General features: G+C 36.8%; 1 protein-coding gene across 1 annotated transcript in view; it reads left to right on the plus strand.

The window, feature by feature from the left end:
- RASA1 (RAS p21 protein activator 1) overlaps positions 1–12958 on the plus strand; it is a 75435-nt gene that overhangs the window by 43137 nt on the left and 19340 nt on the right. The window contains exons 6-9 of the mRNA XM_058656403.1: positions 730–761; positions 1822–1874; positions 4693–4843; positions 5805–5883. Coding sequence (XP_058512386.1) covers positions 730–761; positions 1822–1874; positions 4693–4843; positions 5805–5883 — 315 coding nt within the window. The remainder of the gene's footprint in view (positions 1–729; positions 762–1821; positions 1875–4692; positions 4844–5804; positions 5884–12958) is intronic.

The raw sequence follows: 12958 nt of genomic DNA on the forward strand, positions 1-12958 counted from the left end.
ATATAAAAAAAAGGATATTAAAAAAGGATGCCTTTTCTATACTTCTGTTTTTTTTTTTTGTTTGTTTGTTTTTTTTAATTTTATTTTAAATTCATTAATTACATTGTATTATGTGACACAGTTTCATAGGTACTCTATACTTCTGTTTTTAGGAGTTCCACATATCTGGGGAGATTGCATTTCAGATGGTTGAGGTTTCTGTAGCATGTAGCAAGAAGTGACTAGAAAGGAGAACAGACTACAGTGGTAGGGAATGTGGAGAAGCCTGTCGCTGGCTCTGTGTGACCTGTAGATACGGACAGATAGTTGGGGACATCAGACAAGCAATGTTTGTTTTGGTAAGGGACTTTGGTTGCAGAATGAGGACTTTGTTGATAACAAGGAGATATTAGAAGTTTAGTTTAAAAAATTTGTTTTAATTGTGTTTTATCAAAATGCAGGCAAAGCTTCAATGGTGAACCCAGGCTGGAGTTGGAGTGGGGCTGGGACAGAGAGGTCAGCTCTACTGTCTGTAACAGTTCAGCAAAAAGGGCAGGGGATCTGAGGGAGCAAAGGCAGCAGGTGAAGGGAAGAGTAAGGGAGAGTTAGGGAAACATGTCTGAGACAGCATCTTTCCTTGCATAAAGATAAATATTAAGGACAATGTGGTCGGAAATACATTTTTAAGTTTTAGTAAAAGGAGATAAATAGTTAATTGTATAATATACTGTCTTAATGTTTTCCCTTTAGGGTCGGGAAGAAGATCCACATGAAGGCAAAATGTAAGTTTGTGTTAATTTTAAAGGAAAAAATGTAGTAAACCTACGGATTACAAAGCTAAATGTTTTTTCAACTGACAATTCTTTTTATTTGGTTCAGAGAAGATCTAAATATTTTCTTAGGGACTTTGATGAAGCCTTAGTTCAGGTTTTTGTCAACTGTCATGTCATTTACATTTATAGCAATGCCACAATCATTTTTTAAAATGATTTTTTAATTTTTAAAAATAAAGATTTTTTAATTTCCTTGAAAGACAGAGTTAGAAAAAGAGACAGAGACGTAGAGGTCTTCCATCCAGTGTCTCAGTCTCCAGATGGCTGAGACAACCACGGTTGGTCAGGCCAAAACCAGGAGCCTGGAATGTCGCTTGGGTCTCCCATGGGGTACAAGGCCCCACTTGGGCACCCTAGCAGGGAGCTGCATCCGGGGCTCCAGCCAGCACCTATATAGGATGCAGATGCCACGTGCTGGCCCTAACTCCTTAGTTTAAGAAGACAAAGTATAAAGTATGTTACTAGTTTAATAGGTACTGCTTCAAACAAAAAATGAAGAACACTGTCCTTTTCCTGGAGTTTGTCAGATTGGTTATAGACCCATGCTCATCACTCAGTCTACTCTCAGGTTTTCATAGAGAATGCATAAGCCTCATGATTTCATTTGAGAAGATGTCTTCCTATATGGTATAGGAAATTATGTTTTGAGAGCAATATGAAAAAATGATCACTTTCCAAGGAAGTGGGCTTACCTTCACTTACCTTTAACTGTACTCTACCCCCCCACACCTATCAACTGAAAAATGAAAAAGAGCCAACTATGAAGCAAATCAGGATCGAAAATTGTTGCCATTTTTACTCATAATTGCTATGAAAGTTGCAGTTTGTATTCATTCCTAGTGTTTTACAATTTGTTGCAACTGAGTATGTTTACTAATTATAACAAGCTACAGCTATCGGGTAACTTGATCAGTTATATTTTCAGTTTGGATTTGTTGCTTAGTTTTGATCTTAAGGTAACAGCAAAACAGCTTTTGATTGCTATTTGTATTAATTTGCTCTTTTTAAGATGGTTCCACGGCAAGATTTCCAAACAAGAAGCTTATAATTTACTAATGACAGGTACTTACTTTTACTTTTTCTAATGTCTTCATTTTAAAGAATAAAAAAGTTAAACATTTATCATGTGCTGTTTTGCCTTTGCTCTTCAGTTAATGTTCATGGATATTTTAATGTCTTACAGAGTTCTCAGAAGTTAGTGGTGTTTTAGATTATAGTTGAAACAAACCTGTGTTCTAAAACAAAGGGGTGCTGCCTTGGCTACCCTTGTCCCCTTTGTCTCTCGTTTCTTCTGCATGTTTGTGCGCGTTTTCTGTCTGTGTTCCTCACTGCTCACATGCCCACAGTACAGCACCGTGCAATGCGTTTCTTTCGTGTTAGTATATGTAGTGGGAATCACTGCATACCTGCAGGTAGAAAGTTTCATTTGTTCTCTTTAATAGTGATAAACATTCCAACTGAACTAACCTACTAGCGCCTCGTGGAGGTATATTGTGTCATTTTTATCCTTTCTCCAGTTAACTCTAGCAAACTAACATTCTCAAATTTGTCTTTGTGAACTGGCGGAATTATATAATTGGATGTTACTTAAAATGTATTAATTTCCATGTTTGCCAAAATTTGTGGTTATAGAGAAAAGCAAAGTGAAAATTGGCTGCTGTTGTATGTTACTTGAAACAAAAAGCCATTCTAAAAGTTATATATTCTAACTAAATATTTGGGCTGATTTAAGCACCAGATAGTTTTTTAGTTAACTGCTATCTTATAAAGGTTTGAGCCAAATTTAACTTGTAATGTGGAGCTCAAGACTCTTAGTTTTTAAAAGATGACCATTGTTTAAAAATTTCTCTATTCAGTTAAAAAAATTCTGATGGTGACCAGCCAGGGTGAGATGTGCATGGTTGTCTCAGAGCAGAGGGCACTGTGCTTTAAAATAGTACTTCACTCTTCCACAAGACTGGAAGTGGTTTTTTAAGTGCTTAATTTTACTAAGCTATGTTAAATAGTTATAAAAGCTAGAACATGGTAATTCAGTATGGTAGTAGCAGAGACCAATTGGTAAACCAGAAATACAGCTTTGGAAATGGGAACAAAGTGTGTATTTTAGTGACTCTGTTGAATTTTGGAAATTAGTTTAATTTTGAAACTTGTTGCTTTGAGTAGCTGAATCATGCACTCTTGCTGTAAAGTTGAAGGGGGCTATCCTTCATTTTTTCCATTACTTTTCTTTTGATCACAAGCCATTTTGAGAATCTACTAGTAGGTTTTTTTTTTCTTCCCTAAAAAATACACATAAGTACTTTTTATAGATAATTTTAGGTATAATTCCTGTTTTCCATTATAGAAGAAATATGGTTTGATCTATCAGCTTAGAAACAGATTCATTTTAGTCTAATTAACTTAAAATTTTTACAGCTTTTCTTTCCACTGTGTTTTCAGCTTTGAAGGTTGTTGTTGTTTTTTAAATTATTATTATTGAAATTGTATATATACATATATAGAGAGAAGGAGGGACAAAGAGAAAGGTCTGTCTGCTGTTTCACTCCCCATGTGGCAACAATGGCTGGAGCTGAGCCAATCCAGAGATCAGGAGCTTCTTCTGGGGCCTCCTACATGGGTGCAGAGTCCCAAGGCTTTAGGCCGTCCTCAGCTGCTTTCCCAGGCCTCAAGCAGGGAACTGGATGGGAAGTGGGACAGTTGGGACACAAACTGGCACCCCTGTATGGGATCCTGACTCATGCAAAACAAGGATGTAGCCACTAGGCTGTTGTGCTGGGCCCTGAATGTTGGATTTAAGGAGGATTTTTTTTTTTATTAGCAATGAAGTTGATAGCAAATACACTGGCTAGATGCTTGACACAGTTAATAATTTACATCTGTTTTTCTTTGTGTTCATTATGGGTTTGTAAAAATCATGTAAGTCCTGTTATTTCTGTTACTAAGATTTGAACAACAGTATTTCATTGTTAAGTCAACTGGCAGTTAAAAATATCAGATACTTTTTATTGGAAAGAAGAGGAGAGACAGAGAGGAAGATCTTCCATCCTCTGATTTACTCCCTAGTGGTCTCAACGACTGGAGCTGAGCCAGTCTGAAGCCAGGAGCCTGTAGCTGCTTCTGTGTCTCCCATGTGGGTGCAGGGTCCCCAGGCTTTGGGTTTTGCTTGACTGCTTTCCCAGGCCACAAGCAGGAAGCTGGATGGGAAGTGGGGCAGCCGGGACATGAACCAGCGCGCAAGTAGGATCCTGATGGTGCATGCAAGGCGAGGACTTTGGCCAAGAGGCTACTGCACTGGACCCTGAAATACTTCTTAATGTGAAAATGTTTGTTTATGATAATTTGCTCCTGCACTTCTTTATAGGATTGGGGCTGTTGAGTGAAATACAGTACATGAACACTAATTGATAATTCTACAAATATCTTAGTCCACCTTTGTAAACTTTATGATATTTTTCTTTTAGTCATTACTTTAAACTTAACTGAAAACACTGATAAAGTAATAGGTCTGTCCTAAACAAAACTGATTTTAATTTTTAGAATCTTACTAAGGAACTTACTAGCAGAATAAAACAGTTTTAGCAACATATGCTAGCCACAGTGTTTATTCTTCCTAATTTATGACCAGTATAGACGTTGTTGAGCAGAATTAATTGCTGTAAAATTTCTGCTTTGCATGTTTATGTCATTAAGCTGGTAAGACAGATAAACAAAATGGGTACTTGCAAATCGTAAAGCAGAAAATACAGATCTTAGAAGACAAAAAGCTGTTGGTGAAAATTTCCATGTTTATGACTGTACGTACTGTTTTATTACACTGTTTAACTCCCTTTCTTTTTAACTTTATAATTAGGAAATAAAACTAACAGCTTAATTTTTACAGTTGGCCAAGTCTGCAGTTTTCTTGTGAGGCCCTCAGATAATACTCCTGGTGATTATTCACTGTATTTTCGGACCAATGAAAACATTCAGCGATTTAAAATATGCCCAACACCAAACAATCAGTTTATGATGGGAGGTCGATATTACAACAGGTAAATCAAGAGAAATGTTTAGTTACCTTTTGTCAAATAATTGAGTTGTTTGGTACCATATTACATTGGATTTACATCTATATTGAAAGTTCCTAGCTTCTTAAAAATGTAACATTTAATATAATTAATGATAGCCATGCCTATGAATCTGCTAGTGACAAACATCAAAGTTTATGTGATTTTAGAAATTGTATATGCTAATTAAACACATTTTAATAAAATGACTTTAACCATGGTTCCAAAACTTTGATCTTCAGCGTTCTTAAAATGTATTGTATGTGAAATAATAGTAAACTTTTTTTTTTTAAGGAAGATTAAATTTTGTTAATCTGATGGTGTCAAAATGGCCTTTTTTAGTTCTTCTGGAAACATAGACTCCCGCTTAATGAACATTAATGAACATTAATGTTAGTAATGTTAGTTAGTAATGTTAGTTCAGTAGTAGTTGCCAGGAAAGATATACTTTTGTGATTAAGTTATTAGATACATATATGGAAAATAAGATTATTCAATATATCTAATGCTGCCATTCTTTGTTGTCATATCCCATTTCCTCCTGCTCCTCCACCTTCCCTCCTCCCTGCTTTCACCTGGTGTCCTGTCTTTTCCTACTTAAGTGCATCTGATACAACAAAATGTAAAAATGTTCCGATAACAGTCATTAGTTTACCTGAATTTTGCTTGGTAAATAAATGTGATTTTCTTTTTTGCTTCTTCATCTCAGTATCTCAGAAATGCTCTTGTGCCAAAAGGAAAAAAAAAGGGTAGACTGCCAATAATTTTTACAGTTTGATGACTCTATATTCTTGTAAAATAAGGTGACTCACATATTCACCTTTTCTATTTATGTTCACATTATTTGCCTTAAAAAAACTTGATGATCTTGGTAACAGGATTTATGTATTTTTAAATATTGCAGTTTTGTAAGATTATGTCAATCTAGTAATTTTTATTTTAACAGTATTGGGGACATCATAGATCATTACCGAAAAGAACAGATTGTTGAAGGGTATTATCTAAAGGATCCTGTACCAATGCAGGTCAGTGTTTTGTTGTTTGGCTTTTTTCACAATTAAAAATCTTTAGTTTTAAAATCCACTTTGATGGTTGCTATGTTTACTCATGTAATTAGAATTGAATAAAAATTAAAGCTTCAGATTATTCGGGTTATTTCAGAATAATAATTGTAAGAGAATCTCTTAGTGTTTGTATATGTTGATTCTAGATAATTAGCAGTCTTTGGTGGCATTTTGAGAATAAACAGTATTGCCAAGTTGCACTAAGTCAAGGAATGAGTTTGCTGGAGGCAAAATTGGAAGCAACAGGGATAAATCACAGCCAAGCTTATCTAGGTAAGCTTGGTAAGTAAAGAAAAAAACAATTATAGATGAGGATTAGGGCCAAAAGGATTTTAAACTGTTTTGTTTTTCCCTTGAGTTGCCTATAGTAGTGTGATCGAGAGTTTGATCATGCGTGCATCCTCTGAGTAAAGTTTGGCAAAAAGATGAGTGACCGTGGGCTGCGGGTGGAGGGTTAGGGAGATGGATGGCCGCACTCTCGCATGAAGAGATTCTGGAGAGAACACGAAGTGAATGCAATCCAGATTGGAAGAAGAAAGATTGTAGAATGCGAGAGCTTAATGCCTGGGGTGGCTGGCCTTTGTTTCCTTTTCATTAAGTTGTCAGAGAGCAGGTGCAGCAGGAATTAGAGAAAGGGGATTCAAGGCTGTTCCCATGTAGGAAATGAAGGTGTTGATATTTCAGGTGTATAGGGAGTCATCCAAGAGGTTTTTGGTACCCAGTTAAAGTTGTATGATGATGTCTTTAGTGTCTCTAGTTTTTCAATTTTTTTGTCCTCTTTACAAGTTTTTTTTTTTTTTTTTTTTTTGGTTATATGTATAGTCTGTTGCAGTGACTGAAGGCAAAATCATTCTGAAACTGAACATGAATTCAAGAATCATCACAATTCTTTCACATTTTTAAGTATCCTAATTTCCTCATGCTTTTTTAGTAGAACGTAAGGCATGTGAACAGAGGTTTTGCTTCCTTTGGGCTGTTTTCTCCCCGTACTTGAAACAGTACCTGCCATTAAGTCTTCAGTAAATGTTAAGTGAATGAATAACTGCTCTCCAGCAGAACGTACCTACCATATCCTGCCTGTATTGTGTTACATTGCAGTGTGAACTTTTCTTTTTGTCAGTCTCTCAGTTAAAATCCTCAGTTAAAAATTCTCAGTTAAAATCCATCCCAACTTTCACTTTCTGGTTGACAACTTCTTAATAACTAGTCGACACAGATCAGCCATTTTTGTTGGTAGTTCTGGTCTGTAAAACACAGTAAAAGCAACAATATAAGGTAGTATTCACTTTCTAGAAGGTTTTTTTTTTTAATCAGGAGTCAGAAGAGCCTTTACCTCCATGCAGATTGTAAACCACTGTTACATTCCTAATTCAATGGCTGTTTGAGTTAGTGAAGGTTTTGTTTCCTAAGTTCGTTAATATTTTCAACAAACTAATTTGAGAATTTTCTTATCCTGAATTTCTGCTTGTAATTTTACAATTTAGTTTTTGTAGTTACAGAAATCAATTGCATGTTTGTAACGTTTTAGTTTTATGTAAAGAGGACAAATCCCATGTTTTGTGTTTGCATCTCCTTCACATGTTCCCATCCTTCTCCCCCCTTTTAATTTTGTAATACACTTTCCGTTTACTTTAGAATCAGAAGTGTCATCTTCCACTAAATAAAGAATTCAACAAGTATAAAGGGAAGAACTATTACTCAGGAGTATAGACTATGGCTATAAACAGAAGTTTCCAAATATCAGTTTAATTCATGTAATGTTAGTTTTTCTTATACACTGTTAGACACAACAGATCAGAGAAAACATAGTTGTCTTTTGGAACTAATTTATTTCACTAATGGCAGTTGCGTGCATTTTGTTGTTAAAGACAACAGAAGAGTTTCATTCTTCAAAGTGGTGTTCCATCATGCTTATATACCACACTTTCTTTACCCAGTAGTAAGCTGATGGCATCTGGGTTGATTCCTTATCTTATCTATAGAGGATTGAGATTGGGTAGATTCCCAAGCATAGGATGACTTCTAGGTCATGGTAGATAAATTTTTAGGTTTCTGGTAGTACTACTTTGTTCCCATAATAGTGTATTAGAGTGCTCCTTGTTTCAATTCTTAACATTTGTTATTGTTTGATTTTTGGATGATAGTCCAAAAATCACTCACAGACACACACATACACATAGAGGTGTGTCTGTGTGCTGGTTCACTCCCCAGATGCTGGAAACAGCAGAATTGGGCCAGGCTGGAGCCAGGAACCTGGAATTCCATCTAGGTGTTCCATGTGATCCACTGTCTGGAATTCCATCTAGGTGTTCCGTGTGATCCACTGTCTGGAATTCCATCTAGGTGTTCCGTGTGATCCACTGTCTGGAATTCCATCTAGGTGTTCCGTGTGATCCACTGTCTGGAATTCCATCTAGGTGTTCCGTGTGATCCACTGTCTGGAATTCCATCTAGGTGTTCCATGTGATCCACTGTCTGGAATGCTGCCTTCCAGGGTGTACATTAGCAAGATGCATGGCGTCACTCCCAAGTATGGAGTGACGGCATGCCTAGTGACATCCTATCCTCTATGCTACATGCCTATCCTTGAAATGAACTATTAAGTGTTATAAGGTCACATTGAGAATGACTTCAAATACTTAGTGTACCTCAGTCTTGTGTTTCATAGCTGAATCAATTTCAGAATGTTGCCCTTTGCAAATGTGCCTTAAAATGCATTGAATACCTAAAAATTACAACTAATACTAATTATAAAACCATTTGTTTATTGCACAGAAACTGTCACAGAAGTTTAGAGAGTTAAAAACACTTACTGTTCTTCAGTAGCATTCCACTCTGTTCTATTAGAGAAGAGACGAGCTGATTGTCTAGCAAAATAACATCAGTCCTGTGAGGTGACTTGAGTGTCCTCAGAATCCCAAAGAGCAGAGTCCCAGCAGTGTCGGCTCACCACTTCACAGTAATATTCGAGAAAACCTGTAGACAGCAAGGAGTCTCTGCAGACCACACCCCTCACAATAGAAACAGCTCACATTTTTTTGTGCTATAAATTATGCACTTTAAAAGTACAGTAATTTTTTTTTTCCTCAGCTTGATGAGGTTGATGTTAGGACTGTTACCGTTTGGGAGAAAGAGCAAGGTAGTGGAGTAAATGCCTCTAGGCATGGAGTAATCCCTGACTGGACTGCTCTTTTCTTTATTCCCCCACCTTCTCACCTCCTACTCTCACTTCAAATTGCATCTGGAACTTTAAGTCCCTCTCCTTCAGAATATATCTGCATATCGGGAGTGTGAGTGAAGCTGACTCATTTCTATGCTGCTTCAATTTGCCCCTTAGACCTGACAATAAGAGGGTTCCCTTTGAAATGAGTCAAATCATGTCCTTGTTGAACATTGGAAGATCTTCCAGATTTCATTCAGAGGAAAATGGAGTCTTTACAGTGGCAGTCATGTTAGTTATAGGAACTCTATGTGCTATTCTCCTCACTAAGCTTTTTCCATTTGCTTCCATGCTATTATTTGAGAAATGTGCCGGGTTCTTTTCTTCTTCAGCATCTTTGCTATGTTTGTTAGGTTGGCTCAACATGATTTGCTCCTGGTGATCTGTTTATCTGTCTTCAAGTTTTTGTTATTTTGTTCACAAGTTAAATTCACAGTGAAAGTTAACTCTAGACACCTTATCTAAGACTGCAACATTCTGTTCCTTGAAAGGGGCTTAACCACCTTAGAACATTCAGTAGAATTTATTTACTTCATCATTTCATTCCCTGGCATGAATATGGGCGTACTTCTCAAAGTCTAGGCAATCTGGACTTAAAAGATAAGCTTTTGTTGGTTTGTAAGTATTTAAAATCTATACATGATGTTACATTAGGTTTTCCATGAACTTTTTGAAGAGCTCTTGTGTGAGTTCCATGAGGATCTGATTTGTTAACTGATGAATCGCAAGAACTAGAACAGAGCCTGGCAATCAGAAAACATTTAATGATTAAATTTATTAAATGGAGTTTTTGTAGCCATAGTTTATAGTGAAGTTGGGCTTTACGGGCCTAAATACCTACCTCACTGGGAAAACTGCTTCAGCCTCTCACTAGATGGCCTAATTGCCTTGGAGAGGCATTGTTAAAAACCGAGGCCTCCCCATTCAGAACTGGTGTTGAGGACAGGGAAGTTAAGGAATGTAGAAAAGAAATGTTCCCCACTATCTCACAACGATTTACCAACACTTGGAAAGTAAAGATAGCTTCTTATGTATATTTTCTAATACATTGGAACATTTGAGTGTTTAAGGTCAGCATAACAGTTCTGCCTTAATTTTATTTTTTAAAGAGCTCTACATGTTGTCTTGAAACATTTAAAATACTGGTTTTGTAATCTATCTTAAGGAACAGACTACAAACATGTTCCATTCTACAATTGGTACTATCTACCATCTTTGAAAAAGATGTATGATTAACAAGTTTGCATTGTCAGCATCTGGATCCAATCCAGTGGCTTTTAATTTTTTTATCCTCTTAGGTCATTTTACATATAACTTACAGAAAAATAAAGAACTAACCCCAAAACAACTTCATCAGAAAATGTAATCAGAATTTATATAGCAAGTTTTGTTTCCCATTTTCCGGTACAGTCTTACGTCCGTGAGATGCTCGTATCTGGGAACTCTCCTCAGATAAATGCTGCCTGTAGGTTTTAGTCATTTCTCTCATGCCTGTGCGTACTCAGGTTTTTCTTGCTTGTTATCAAAATACAATTCCAAATTTAAGTCACTACTGGATTCTGGGTTGTGAGTCTGTCCTTGTATTATTAGAATGCAGTACTTTGGAAAACTCCAAGGACTCATGATTTTGTTGGAGAATATAGTCTTCCTGAGTCCATAAGCATCAACTGTTTTTGCTTAGATTTGTAGAATTCTATTATTATGGTCAATTTTGTGAATTTTTAAAAGATCTTCATTCTGCATTCCTTCAGTCAACTTTTATAACAAGCACAATGAACTTATGTCTAGATACAAATCATATGAAGTAAATTTCAATCTAGCTCCCCTAAATTTAAGGAATGGTGATTTATGAATGGCCAACTTATTGAGATTGCTATCTACCTGTATTTCTCTTGGAAATAGTATGGTTCACTCAGTGATTGTTGAATTTAGAGATTGAGTACATCACCAGCTGAAGTATTACAGCCTGAGATTTTGCTTGTGAAAATCAGTTTTTCCATCACAATAGACTCTAGAGTGCTGTTCTTTTTTCCATTTGTCTTCTGCTTTTTCTGGTAATTGTCGAACATCTTCCTCAGTATTTTCACCAGTGTCAGCATAAAAGCAAGAGTTTAATTCTCAACTGTTTATGAAAGCTAATACAACAAAGATGGCTTTTTATTTTTTTCTAAGGTGCGGCATATTTGGTAACAGTAAAAATGTAAAGTAGTGATGCAGTAGAGATAATTTATTCATTGTGGAATTACATGTCAGGCCAGGAGTTGGCAAAATTTTTCTGTAAAGTGCTAGATAGTAAAAGTTCTATGTTGTGTGGCCCTTTCAGTCACCTTCTCAACTATTGAATTTTGCCTGTGTAGTTGAAAGCAACCCAGACAATATGTAAAGAAAACTTTATGTACAAAACAGGTAGTAGGCTGGACTAAGTCATAAAATGTAATCCTTGTACATACTGAGAACTCAAACTAAAAAACCAAGATTAAATGCAGTGGATCCTGAAAATAAAATTATAGGTTGATTCTAGGAAGGCCCTCTTTATAGTTTTTCTGACATTTTCCGTTGTTGTTAAAGATTTATTTTTATTTGAAAGGCAAACTTAAAGGAGATAGAAGGAGAACAGAGAGAAGGTTCTCCATCTGATGGTTCACTCCCCAAATGGTCACCAGTGTTCCAAGGAGTTGGGTTTTCCTCCGTTGCTTTCCTAAGGCCAGAAACAGAGCTCGATCAGAAGTGGAGGAGCTAGGATATAGACTAATACTCTGTGGGATGCTGGTGCCACGGGTGGAGGATTAGTGTGCTACTCCACTGTGTGGGCCCCTGACATCTTTTTTCTGAAGGATTTAGCTACTAATGTTAGCTCTGTTACAACATAAGTATGTATTACTTTTTAAGATTTTTTTTTTTTTTGGAGTGTGAGATTTACAGAGAGAAGAGACAGAGAAGAAAAATATCGGCTAGTTCACTCCCTAGGTGTTAACAACGGCCAGAGCTGAGCTGACCTGACCTGAAGCCAGGAGTCAGGAGCTTATTCCCAATATCCCACGCGGGTGCAGGGTGCCAAGGCTTTGGGTCATCTTTGACTGCTTTCCCAGGGAGGTAGATGGGAAGCTGGGCTGCTGGAACACGAACCAGTACCCATAAGGTATCCTAACACATGCTAGGTGAGGACTTTAGCCACTAGGCTACTGTGCCTTTTTTTTTTCAAAGATTTTTAATTGAAAAGACAGATTTACAGAGACAAAGATAAAGATCTGCCATTCACTGGTTTACTCCCCAAATGGCATAAACAGCTGGAGTGGAAACCATCTGAATTTAGGAGTCTCTTCCAGGTCTCCCATGTCGGTGCAGGGGCTCAGACAGAGCCATGCTTTACTGCTGTCCCAGGCCATTAGCAAGGAAATTGATGGGTCATGAACCGGTTCAAAGTAGGATGCTGGCACATGCAGGTGGAGGGTTCAGCCATTTAAAATAAACATTTTCAAAGTGAAGCAATGAAAGACAGGACCTTTGGGAGAGTAGAGTTAGAGACACAGCACTCAAAAACTTCACCCATGACATACGTATAAAAAGATTGTAACATCATATTTGAATGGCTGGTTATAACACACAGTAAATACCCTTGATGAGCTGTTAGGCCTCTCTGTTGGTGTTTTGAGTCTTTCTACATGTCTCAGTCCAGCTGGGTGCATTTTTTATGTTCACTGTTTCCAGTTAAGATAGGACAGACTTATTTTTTTATAAAGATTTTATTTATTTTTATTGGAAAGGCGGATATACATAGAGGAGGAGAGGCAGAGAGGAAGATCTTCCATCCAATGA

This window comes from Ochotona princeps, chromosome 28 (genome assembly GCF_030435755.1).
Source record: "Ochotona princeps isolate mOchPri1 chromosome 28, mOchPri1.hap1, whole genome shotgun sequence".
Classification (NCBI taxonomy): Eukaryota; Metazoa; Chordata; class Mammalia; order Lagomorpha; family Ochotonidae; genus Ochotona; species Ochotona princeps.